The sequence below is a fragment of the Calliphora vicina genome, chromosome 1 (genome assembly GCF_958450345.1).
Source record: "Calliphora vicina chromosome 1, idCalVici1.1, whole genome shotgun sequence".
In the NCBI taxonomy this organism is placed as follows: Eukaryota; Metazoa; Arthropoda; class Insecta; order Diptera; family Calliphoridae; genus Calliphora; species Calliphora vicina.
This window is the reverse complement of record NC_088780.1, coordinates 90,097,132-90,110,624: the sequence shown is the minus strand read 5'-3', so window position 1 is coordinate 90,110,624 and position 13,493 is coordinate 90,097,132. Positions and strand designations below refer to the sequence as shown.

Sequence of the window (13,493 nt, the reverse complement as noted above, 5' to 3'; positions counted from 1 at the left end):
TAGATACTCATTTTAAAGCCCGAATTAATGAACGACATAAAAATGTTCTTAATACATTTATAATGTACTTGAATTCAAGATCATGTCCAACTAGCTCACATTTTTTAAAAGCATAGCTCCAAAACGTAAACTAAAATGTTTGCTTGTCAATTGTTTTGTAGATTGTTCGGGAGGGAATCTGATCAGAATATTTCTGATGAAAATTTAATGATTAATTTTGTTTTCGAATCTTTTTTAACATTATCAAATTGAATTGTTAACTTTAACGTTATTTTTTGTTTTTCTTTAACAATAAAATATTAAAAAATCGACATCAAAACTTCATTTACTTTTTTAAAAAAATTTAAATTATTCGAATAATTCGATTAATTTTAAACGTGTGATCGAATTATTCGAACAAGTTAATATCTCTTATTCGAACAAGATCTAATAATTTGAATACCCTAACAGATAACCTTGTCAGATAAGACCAAAATCAACCGAATTAGAACATATGGACGCCAATGGACATGAGTAGATTCATATCTTCCAAGTTTCTTCGGTTTGGAGTTGGGACAAATTAATATTTTTATTCTGGATAACTATCCAAATCACACGCTGGCTAGATAAAGATCCTCCGAAGACAATAGATGATCTTTGAGAGCGTTCCATTGAAGTTTGGTAAAATGTCTATCCAGAAATGTTAAATGTGAATAGTATGCCAATACTAATAAAAGTAGTTAAAAAAGCACGTGGGAAATTAAAATTGAGAACATACTTTGTAATATTTGTACCTGGTTAGTTCTGCCATGAATAAAAACAAATACAAATGAGTCATATTTACTTTATAATGGTTATTTCATGAACAATTTTGGCCCTAACTATTTAACTTTTTAACACTAATTTCGTCTATAACACAGAGTTCAGATATATTTTCTTATGAACGTTAGATGATCGTGGTTAAGTCTTTATTTTTTCAATATTATTGAAGGATTTGACCTTAAAATGCGAACAGTAAACCTTTTAAATATGGAAAGGCTAAATTTCCTTTATTTTCAAGACAATCAGGCATGTGATGAAAACCGATTGGTATCAAAACTGAAATCAATCTCAAAAACGATTTTGGTGTGATGAATTTCTACTGATTTCATATACTGCATTTGTTTACTTTAATTAAAGTGAAAATTTAATTTCGATAATTTCCATTTAAAAAAAAATTGGAATTTGAAACTAATATGACAAAACGATTGAAACAAACACATCACAAGTTTTGTCGTTTTGAAATCGTTTTTGCATCTAAATCGTTTTTCATAACATACCTGAATAAGAGCTATTTTGAGACGAATTCGGCATTTTTAACGAAATATTCCTCTCCATCTTCATTGTTTATATTAGTTTTAAGTCATTTAATATCAAAACATCAGAATGCATTTCCACAACTCCATTTTTTCGGTTCAAACTCTTCTTCAGCATATTGATCGAGTTTTTATTAGATTCCCTTTTAAGATCGTATTTCTAAAAATTATATTTCTTTTTATTTGTTGACCTTTTTGGTTCCTATTTCAACAATTAGGATCCAACAATTGTATTATCAAATAAATTATTTGCACGAAATTAAGAGTTTTCATTACTGCGTACATCAAATAAAATAATACTAAATATTTTTTTCCAATTGTCCTAAGTAAAAGGAGTTTTTGAAATAAATAAAAGAAATTAAAAATATTTTATTTAGTTTTTTACTTCTTTTCGTCAAATATTGGAAATTTTTGAAACGACCCACCCACCTTAACTAAAATTAGTACACATCTAATTTACAAAAAATGTATATCTTCTTTATCTTATATATATAATTCTTCTGTACGTGTGTTAGTAACTGAACTCCTCCTTAACGGCTGGGCCGATTTCGGTGAAATTTGTTGTGTGTTTGAGTGGGTACCTGGATGGTTTAGATTCACAATTGACCTATATAGGAACAATGGGCATGGCACCTCCCATACAAAGTAAAAATTTATTAATGCATATCTGGAGTACTATTATAGTGGAAGTCTTCAAACTTTGTGTGAGCTATAGCAGTACAACGTTTGCCGGGACAGCTAGTATACATATATAATTCTTCTGTACGTGTGTTAGTAACTGAACTCCTCCTTAATGGCTGGGCCGATTTCGATGAAATGTTTTGTGTGTGTTTGATTCACAATTGGTTGGAAGGTTTAGATTCACAATTGACCTATATAGGTACAATGGGCGTGGTACCTCCCATACGAAATAAACATTTATTATTGAATATCTGGAGTACTATTATAGTGGGAGTCTTCAAACTTTGTGTGAGCTATGACAGAACAACGTTTGTCGGGACAGCTAGTTTTCTGTAAAAGAACTGTTATCTTAGTAATTGTTTTTGTTATTTTAAGTCCACATAATTATGTAAACAAAGGGTGTGTTCGTAAATGCATTAAATTTGTGCATCACTGATGCCACGACCTGCAAAATTTTGCAACATATAACTTAATGATGCATTGGTTGCACAAATTTGCAGCATCACTGCCAACAATTTGCATTAAAAAACGTTTGACGTAAAGCAATAATCGCAAATATGCTTTTTCGAACGCTAAAATTTTAATTTGCTGCAGTGATGCAATCATACTGAATTTACGAACACACCCAAAATTACAAAAACAAAAAATCTAACATTTTTTTCTCATAAAAATAGTTTTTATAAAATGTATCTAATTTGTTTATTATTATACAAATTAGATACATTTTATAAAAACTATTTTCATGAGAAAAAAACTATGAATAATGACAAAAATCTATCCATAGCGCCATTAAAAAGTAGTAAACTGAATAAATGTCAAAATGAACTGACTGTACGATCATATTTAATTCATTGGGAAAAATTTAATAAGTCAATAGTATCGTGACTTATGAAAGGAGGACAAATCTCTTACTTGTCCAATTATGTCAATTAATACAACAAAATAAAAATGATAAATATTTTCTTTTAAGTTTAATCCGATTTTGTGACCAGTATTACGATACTCACCCCCCAGTAACACGAAGCCTGGTTATGTTTTAACTAATAGTTATACTGACAGTTTTCATACAAAATTAATTTTAACCGACAGTATAGCTATAAGTTAAGGCATAACCAGACTTCGTGTTAATGGGGGTCAGAGCCACAGAGTGTCTAAAACAGCGGTTCTCAAATGAGCCGTCTTCAGCGAAAATCTAAGGAAATCATTTGGATTTCTTAATTTCAATTTGTATTTTTTCAATACTAATTTTGATTTCTCAATTTCAATTAGATTTTTCTCAATATTAATTTGGATTTCTGAATTACATTTTCAAGTAGCTTTTTCTCAATATTAATTTGAATTTCTTGTTTTCAATTTTCTCAATCTTAATTTGGTTTTTAAATATAATTTTAAAATAATGAAGATAAAAAGGAATCACGACTTGTGAGCATCACCGCTCTAAAATATGCCGCAGGTATTCTCCTATAACCCTACCCAGTCAGTTTACTGTGTGATATTTGATTATTTTCAAGATATTTTAATTCGACCCACTCTTCGAAAATGCCTACTTGAAATTTTCACAAATCGAGCTTGTACTTGTTTCATTAATTTAAATTAATAAATAAATAAAAATATTTTTCGCTTTTTATATACTTTATTTGTAATTATCGTTTATAATCTTAAAAACTACCAGAATCATAATCTGAATTTAAAACTTTTTTTTATTTTTATTAGAAATTTCTTATTTTGTTTCTTTTTAAACATAGAAATATACCAAAAAGCTTATGATTTTGACGTAAAATTAAAAAAAATAAAATAAAAATTATAAGAAAATTAAAAATTAAGACATAAGTTTAATATACTTAAAATTAACGTATATTTATAGATACAGTAGATGTATTTGTTTTTATTAATTTTTTAAATTTTTTGTTGTTTCTTTACTTTAACATGTAATAAGGATTTTGTTTTTATTTTATTTTTAATTTAATTCTTTACAAAAAGTTTAAAATTATAAAGAAATTGAAAGAAAAATTAAAATAAAAAATTTTAAAAAGAAGTAGGAAGAAAGAAAAATTTATGGAAGAAGGAAATGGGATTGTTAGGTTGATTGGTTTTGTGTTGTTTTATTTCCATTTTCAAGCAGAGTTTTTTTGTGTGTTTTTTTTTTAAATACGAAATTTTTCGAGCGGTGTTTGGCAAACGAAAGACATATCGATGTTGTCTTAATTCCAGCATATCAATTGAGGAAGTATGGAAGCAAAATAATTAAAGCCACATTGTAATGGAAAAGGCTAAACAAATTATTAGAAGGGAAGGAAGGAGAAATGTTTAACGTTTAAATTGATGCGCGTTTTTATTTTGTAATATTTATTTTTATTCATTTAATATAGATAAATTAATAAGCGTGTTCTTTTTTCTTGGTAAAGATTAGTTTTTCTATAGGGTTTTTCAAAATAAGGACTTTTTTAAAATGTTGTTTGTGGCTGTTTCTGTTTTTTTGTATTCATTTTTCCAATAATGTTTTGATGAAGGGATGTGGTTGGTTGGTAGTGTTGTAGGTAGATGTGTGTTTTGCAGTGATGGTATGATAAACTACATGTACATTCATACATATACTATTATGTATACATACATAGATATTTATTATTTTCTTTATATTTATAAATATATTTTTTATTTATATTTAATGCATTTTTGTATCTTTAAAATTTCGGTTTAAATATGCTCTTACATAAATAATTCGTTTCAAAAAAACAGTTTTTTGATTTTTACCACTGTTAAACATTTTCGTGTTTTTGTTAAAGTTTGCTTATCACTTTGAAATGTTATAGAAACTAAAATTATATATAGTTTTTACTAAAAGCTTTGTTAACATAAATACAAGATCTTACATACATACTTTTCTTGATTTGCCCTTAAACTACATTGTATGTTGATGATGTTTTTTTAAAATGTAATGTTTTCGTTGGTTAAGGGTAATATTTAAAAAATGTTACCCTGTAGAAAAACAACAAAAAAAAAGACAAACAACTCCAATAGTTAAAATTTATTTACAAAAGATCAAAGATGCATTATACTTTCTAATAAATCTAAAAAATAATATTTCAAAAACTTTCAAATAATATGAAACTGCAGAATATCATATCTCTATAGTTGTGCTACAAAACATTAATTTTTTATATCAATATGTGTTCTAGAAATAATTTTTATAAGTTAGGAACCAATAACGGCTCACTTGTGGAATTTAAAACAACCGTTGAGTAGATAATCAGCAGAAACATATATGTATGTACATATTTTTAAAAATATCTTTTTTAAGATAAACATTTTATGTGATCACAATCTAATTAAAATTTAACCAAGTCCCATAGAGTTAAAATCTTCTTTGACCGTTGGGTTGGTTCTTTGTATTAACAAAACTCAATAAAGGCAGGTCCTTGTATCATTTGCCAACATACTTATTACGAATACCGTTCATTTAATAATACATATAATCATTTCATTGAATGGATAACGGACTTTACTTCTATTGCCATTATTTTTATATTTCAAATCAGAGAAATGTTAAAATATTATTTAATTTTAAGCGTAAATCGTTCGGCTTCGCTTATTCTCTTACATACATATTTATATTTCAGTTTTAATAACATTTCAAAATCAAACGAACTTGTAGCTAAAGAACACAATTCGGAATTAATATACATACATACATACTATTTTAAACTGCAGATTTTTATAGATGTATGATGCTGCTTATATCAGAGAACATGTGTGCCTGGCATTTTTTAAATATATTTCGTAATTACACCCATATGTACATATTTCACTCAATCTTTTGCTAGAAGAATTTTTGTTTGTATTTTGTAATTCTTTGAAAATAATTTACTTTAACAATTAGTACGTTTTTGGCTTGGCAATATAATCAGCAAATATTCAATAATTTGTTTAAATATTTCATTGATTTGCTTTCCGTTTGCAAAATATCATGAGCATTTTTTGTGGTTGCTGTTGATCTTTTTGAAGGAAGATGAGTTTTGGGTAGTTAATAATGAAGGCGACGACTATTGCTGTGGTGTCTGATAGGTTATTGTTACAAGATGTTGAATTGCTTGGTTGTTGTTTGGCGTCACTTCTAAAGAGTCTTTTTCCGAATGTTTTTGAATTAAAGAAAAAAGTTTAAAATATTTATGAAAAATTGGTGGTGGCGGTGCTTTTGAACTATTGAACCTCCGATGACTCTGGCTTAGATGTTGATGGATGATGATTATTAGGGTCTGGCGCCGTCTGGGGCTGCAAATATAAGATAAAATGGCAAAAATACAATAATTAATAATACAAAAGTAAAACATAACTATGTATATAAATACATCAAGTTGATAATGATTGTTTCTACAAAATGTAAAAATGTACGATCAAACATGAAAAGTGAAATTTTCTAAACTAAAAAAGGAAACACATAACTATGTATAAATAACAACAAATACATATACCTAATAAAAAGTTTGCAGATATAAATAAATAAAAAAAGATTTAAACAAATGTGGAAAATAAGAGAACTAGAAGAACAAACACAATGTATTATTAAGCAACTTTTGTAAAAAAAATTATTTCTAATTCAATCAAAATTTCCAAAATGTTAAAAAATACAACAAACAACCAACAACAACATTAAATAAGATTACAGCCATAATAAACAACAATAATAAGTTCACAAAAACAATTTTCAAATTAAAAATAAAATAAAAGGATTCAAGAGAAAGATTTCAATTCATGTGCCACTTTCATTATTACTTTACTCTCTCTCTCTCTCGATTTCGCTAAATCTAATTACTCAATTAACAATGCTTTATTATTATTTAAATAAAATATTAAACAAATAGAAAAAACAACAACAATAATAATATAATAATGATGATGGTATTAATTAAGAAAGTAACAAAACAACATTTTTCAAAATGTGCCAAATTCCAATGGTAGAGAAAGAAGAGAAGACAGCAACATTTTTCTTTTCTTTATTTTATGAATTTTATTGTATATTAATAAATATTTCTTTTGTAAGCATGAATGTGTTTTGTAATGTGTGTTTTTAATTAAGATTTGTAGATTTTGTTGATGGATGGTACCTACCGATTTACTACTCACAAGTCCTAGCTGCAATCCAACCTGTGGTAATACATGTACTGGTGGTATGTTTGGTACTGGCGATGGATTAACATTCGTTGCAGCCCCGCCTACCACTGATAACGGTACTCCTCCTACGGTATGTGGGGCATCATGTGGCGTGGTACTGTGTGCCTGTTGCAATGCGCCTGCATAATATCCTCCATTTAATCCTGTTTTGTACATATTGAGTTTTTCATGTAAAAGTCAAATTCATTTGAAGAATGTTTTTTTTTTTAAGGAATTTTGAGGAAGAAATGTTCTTTAATTTTCATTTAAAAGAATATTTTCTTTCGTTTGCGAAATTTAGGGTAAATTTTTATGCAACAGTCAATTTATTTTAGTTGTAAATAATATAAATTTATACTGAACATGTCCATTGAACATTTCCTAACTAAAATCATTGCTAAAATAACTATATGAGTTGTCTTTCGTAAACAATTGAGGTTAGTTTAGAAATGGTTACTGTAATTCAAAAATGCTTCCCATGTATGAAGTTAAAGCAACTCTGCCTTGATGACTTGTTCAAAGAAATTTGAGTAAAATCTCAAAGACTAATTACTTTCTTATTTAGGCTTATTATTTTGTAAATTTATACTATAAAAAACAACATCATACTTAATCCCATCTTAATTTAAGGCTAAAGACAATCTAAAAAGTGGTATTTCTAAAAAGTAAAATTTCCGAAAATAATTATTTATTCACCCCTATCGGCAATAACATGTGAAATTTTGTTCCCATGAAATATTCATTTCCCTCGAAGGGAAAATTGCTATCGGGAATATCATGATGTACTTTACATTCACAATAGTTGATTTTGTTCGTAACAGCTGTTTATTGTTTACAAAATTCCATCTAAAAATTTCACAACAAGGGGAATTTTTTTCACATGAACAAAGTTGATGTACGAAAAAAGGAAAAGGGAACATATTTCATGTGAAATGTTGATTCGCGATAGGGGTGATTAATTGATATTGATTTTATAGTCAAAATTTAGCGTTACCAATTAATTTAATGATTCTAAAGATAAACCGTCTCGCACTGCGCTCAACTGTATAAGTAAACTCGCAGTTGCGAAAAAAATTTGTGGAAATGTTAAACGAGGACTCAGGCGTATATGATACCAAGTGGATAAATTTACATTAAAACAGTATAATGCCATTTAAAGCGAAAGATACTTTTGAGTGACATAGACAAAACTCCATTGCAATTTACTTAAAAGAACACGTTACCAATACTATGGATTGACTATGCTAAATATTTTCAATTCAGTGATAGTTTAATCGACCTCAAGTTGTTCTTTAAGGATAATAAGCTTAATTAATACAAATATGGGAATATTAGTATTAGGACAATTCGAAAAAGAAGTATTTGTTCAATCTACAAAAGGAATTTGACTGCGAGGAATATAAATAAATAAAAATCTAAAAAGATGCAATAATTGTGCAATCTACAAAAAGAATTTGACTGCGAGGAAAGTAAATAAAAATCGAGTGTCATGGCACTTTATGACACTCAGAATTGGTAAATATAGAAATATTAACTCTTTTGCGAATTATCTAATGAATTGAAACCAACCCGAACGAAATGTGATTTGATATCGAGTCGAGCAATACATTTAGTACACTTTTATTATAATTTCGTTATCGCAATTATTTTTCGATACGATCAATAAATTTTATCAAGCTATTTTTTAATCGATTTGAATTAAAGTATAATTTCAAGATTCAATAAGGAATTAATTTTATAGAGAAGTAATTCTGCAAGGAATGAATTCATTACGTTTGAAGAACTAATGAATTATAGTTAGAAAAAAATTTAATTATGTGGCAACAAAGAAAAGGTAAATAATTCAATATATGTAATTAAAAAAATTTATTTATGAATTATTGAAATCTCTATAAATCTGACTTTGATTACAATTATCACGGGTAGTCGTAAACTAGATATAATGTGATTCTGAGCGAATGGTTTGCAAATGTCTAACATTTTGAAAAACGTCAATAATATCAAAATAACCTTTAAATATACGGCCTTGTTTTGTAAATCGAGCGATTTTCAACAACTAATAATTGACAAATTGATGTTTTGCAAATTGCACGATTTTGCACATTGATATTGGTTTCGTTTTCTCGAAATTAAAAGGAGAAATCCCTTATTTTTTTTTTACAGAAATAGACTAAATACATAAAAAATATTACGTTTTGGTTTTAAATATGAATTAGTCTAATAAAAATTCACAATTAATCATTCGCCCCTGTTCTGCAAATTAAATGGTTTTAAAAACGAGCAGTTTTAAAAAACGAATAATTGACAAATTGATGTTCTGTAAGTCTCACGATTTTGTACATTGAAACGGGGGGCCGAATTACCGCATTCGTGATCGAATGCGTTATCGATATCGAAATTATAATAAAAACGTAAATTTAAATTTCTTGCTCGATATAATCTGAAATAAGAAAATTACGATCACTCAATATCGAATGCGGTAATTCGGCGCCAGGGGGCCAATTCTCGCCTCCTTACTTATTAGAACGTGGAATATTTTTTTTTTTCGATATCGAATAAAATTTACTGAAATTCATATTGGCGGCATTCGATAACGAGCGTGTTTTTACTTTAAAGCGAAGAAGCATTCGAAATTTATTTCGATTACGAATGCGAGTTTATTTATTGGAAAGTAAAACGAATAAGAGCTAGTTTTTTACTAGTTAGTTAACCGTAGCTTAACACGCTGTTAATTTCAACATGAAACAAACCCAGCAAAAAATAATGGAAGTGCATCTTTACATATGACATTTTAATCACATCTAAAGTTGCAAATGAATCTTTTCTACCTCTGAAGATGTGATTTTAAATATGGGTATTTGACACTGAATTATAAATATTTCGTTGATGTAATTGTTTCCTACATTTTTTGAATTTTTTAAAATTTATTAAAACCTGTAAAAATTGGTATACAAACAATTTTTACATTTTTTAATCATTAAAATTAATCAACCATTGTTTCATAAATTTTATAACTACATTAAAATCAATTCATAAATGCTCAATTACATCACTTTTTTTCTATTATTTATATTTCCATCCAAGATGCCAAAAATATAGGTATCCACTACCTACATTAAAATAACACCTTAAAATCGAAATTTAATCGCATCGAAAGCATCGAATTTATTAAGTAACAAGTTGTCAAAAATGAACAACATCCCTCCAATGACAAGCTAATGTAAAATTCATAGCTTTTTCACCAAAATTGGAAGTACATCAAGCATGCTATTTGTTGTGAAAATTCTGCATCTTCTTCGTCACTTTTTTTGCTGGGAAATTTAATCGGGCTTTATGATTGTGTTTTCAATAATGGATTTTGTTTGTTTGGATTCCTCAAAATGTTTCGAATATAGCTAAATTTTAAATATTATAAAAAAATCAAATAATTTGTAAATTTCAACTTTGCAAAAAGAAAAAGTTAAAGCAAAGTAAATAAAATAGATATTGAACATTGTAATGATGTAAATAAAGCAAATAGAAAAAACTGAATTATTTATTTTATTAGTTTAGAATCAAAAATTTTAGTTAAGTTGGAGTTAAACAAATAATGAATGTACATATAAATTACGTGGAATTGATTTACAGAACATCAAAATATATGAGTTCAATTTAAAAACGAATTACTCGGATTCAGTTTACATAACACGGGGATTATATTTTATGGTCAATAGTTATACTAAAATATTTAATATGATGCATTAGTGTATGTAATTATTGGGCGAATGCAAATGCGATTAATCGGACAGTAAATATGTTTCTTCATAAACATTTTGTTTTGATCAAAAATTTTTATCGCGCAAAAAATATTTCAAATACATTCGATAGCTTAGTGTGCAAACGTACTAAGAAAACTTTTTATTAAAATTGAGATTTTAATACAAAATAGAACTATTTAATTGTTGTACGGTGGTACTAAGTCCATTTTATTTTGTCAAAATTGCAAAATTATTCACTTGATTCCAATTGACTGAGATAATCACCCTTGTCGCGGTTGGCGTATGTGTTTTACGCCTACTTCAGTTTCGTACTAGATTAAAAAAACAGGTTACAAAACTGTCGTAGGCGTAAAACACATACGACAACCGCGATAAGGGTGATTATCTCAGTCAATTGGAATTAAGTGTAACTACGTTATTAAATAGCGTGAAATTTGCTTTAATTATTTGTGTTATAATTAAAAAAAAATAAGCTACTAATGGACAATAAGTATAGTTGTTATATTTATTAATACATATTTTTTTTAACGACTGGGAAGCTTTAATCTGAAGTGATAATTTCATTTTGTTTTTATTTTTTTGGATTTATTAATTTAAAAATTATTTATAAGAATCTCATTATTGTTTACTTGTAATATTGTTATTTCATTATAGGCCAAGGCTTGATATTACATAAATGAAATGAAAAATGAGCTAAGTCCCAAAAAAGGACTCTCACTTCTATACTATGATTATTTATTATTATAAATCAATCACACCAAATAAGTAATAAAACTGCATTGACAGAATTCAAAAATATTTAAAACCAAAGATTTTAGAACGTTTTTTGGGTCTTCTGTAAAATGTTTGAAGAGGAACTTAGCACGTTTGCATTCTAAGCTAACATTATTCGAATTCGATATAAAAACAAACAACAAATATTTCAATTGCAAGAATGAAAAACTAGTAAATTTTTGACAAATACCGCTATATACCTAGACGTAAACAATTTTCTATTTACAAAATTAATTGTTTCACGGCAGAATAAGTAAAATAAATACTTTTATGTTGAGTTGCCGAAGGTAAAATGCTGTAAAGAAAAACATATTAATAATGGACCATAGCCTTAGTAAATGGAATGATGGAAACGATTAAAAATGTGCAAATAATCGATTTGTTGTTGTTTTTATTTTTGCAAAAATTAATAAAAATAAAAAAAATCGTGCTGTGTCTACCACAAACATAAACCAAAAATTACAACTTATATAAATAGTTACTGACTTTCTTGTAAAAGGAGTGCGTATATTAAACGTATCATGTATGTATGAATTCTATATAATAAATAACTATATACTAAACGATATTGCTAATATTTCAAAGGAAATAATAAAATGGTATTTAATTGTTTTAAATTCAATTATATATATATAAATTCAATTGCAAAGTTTATTATTATTATTGCTCTTTTTTAAATGATTCCATCATCCCATCAGTAGATTATAGTTTGTTTGATTTATTTATTATTTATCTTACCACACAAAAAACTAAAGAAATTTCAAGTTTGGCTTTTATAAATAATTTACGCGCTTTTTATTGGTTTTTAATAACTTTTTGTTTTATTTCTTTTTAATTTTATTTATTTCTTGTTTTTTCTTTTTCAATTTTTTGAGAAATTTTTAATTTTATTTAGCTTTCACAGTTATTAAAAATATTTATTTTTTATTATACATTACAAAATAACATGTTATTGTTTTCTTTTTTTTTACTTTACTTTTAATTTTCATATTAATCATTCATCCTTAATGTGGATTTTAAATTAAATATTACGATTTTGAATTTTAATCTTAAATGGTTGGTTGTTTGTATGTGTTGTTAATTAAAATATTTTATTTTGTATAATTTGTAAGTATCATTCATGTTCATGTTCGTTAATACATGTTTTATATTTGTAATAAAAATAAAACTTTTTATTAAAAAAAAAAATAATATTGTAATAATAATTAAAAAAGTGTAGTCTGTATGTTTGAATGTGTGTGTCTAAATGTGTGTGCACTATTTTTGTTTTTTGCAATTATTAAAATATTTATGTTTTTTTTTATTATTTTGTATACTGAGGGAGAGTTGGGGAAAGGTTTAATTGTTTGTTTGAGTGCCTATTAAAAATCTAAATAGAAATTAATAAAAAGTGTTGTGTTGTTGTATGTTTATTGTTTTACGGAAAATCATATTCCACAAAAGAAACTAGCATTATGTTAAAAAAAAAAACTGAAAATGCATTGTGCATTTGTTTACTTATTATTTTGTCCTAAAATTATTTATTTTCAATTTAATCTCTCTTGCACTGTTTTATAGCATTTTATATATATAATGTATATATATTTTTCTCATTTTTAGACATATACCTATAAATATATTTACTTTAATAAAGTTTTTCTTTCATTAAATTTTTGTATTTATTTTTTTTTTAATTTTTTTGTTGTTTTATTTAATGTACACTTTATATACTAAAATTCCTAATACTAGTTTTATTTTTAATATATATTTTATTTAGTATTTATAAGCATGTTATATATTTTTTTTATTTTCGAAGACC

General features: G+C 26.5%; 1 protein-coding gene across 6 annotated transcripts in view; it reads right to left on the bottom strand.

Moving 5' to 3' along the window:
- Positions 1–3,628: 3,628 nt before the first annotated feature.
- The window catches only part of CtBP (C-terminal binding protein), a 44,408-nt gene continuing 34,543 nt past the window's right edge, over positions 3,629–13,493 (bottom strand). For 5 of the 6 annotated variants that reach the window (XM_065515118.1, XM_065515123.1, XM_065515119.1 and 2 more), the window contains exons 7-8: positions 7,122–7,327; positions 3,629–6,284 (exon numbers count right to left, since the gene is read on the bottom strand). In XM_065515118.1, coding sequence (XP_065371190.1) covers positions 6,213–6,284; positions 7,122–7,327 — 278 coding nt within the window. In that variant the 3' untranslated portion in view covers positions 3,629–6,212. The remainder of the gene's footprint in view (positions 6,285–7,121; positions 7,328–13,493) is intronic. The other variant, XM_065515124.1, reaches the window with a different exon arrangement.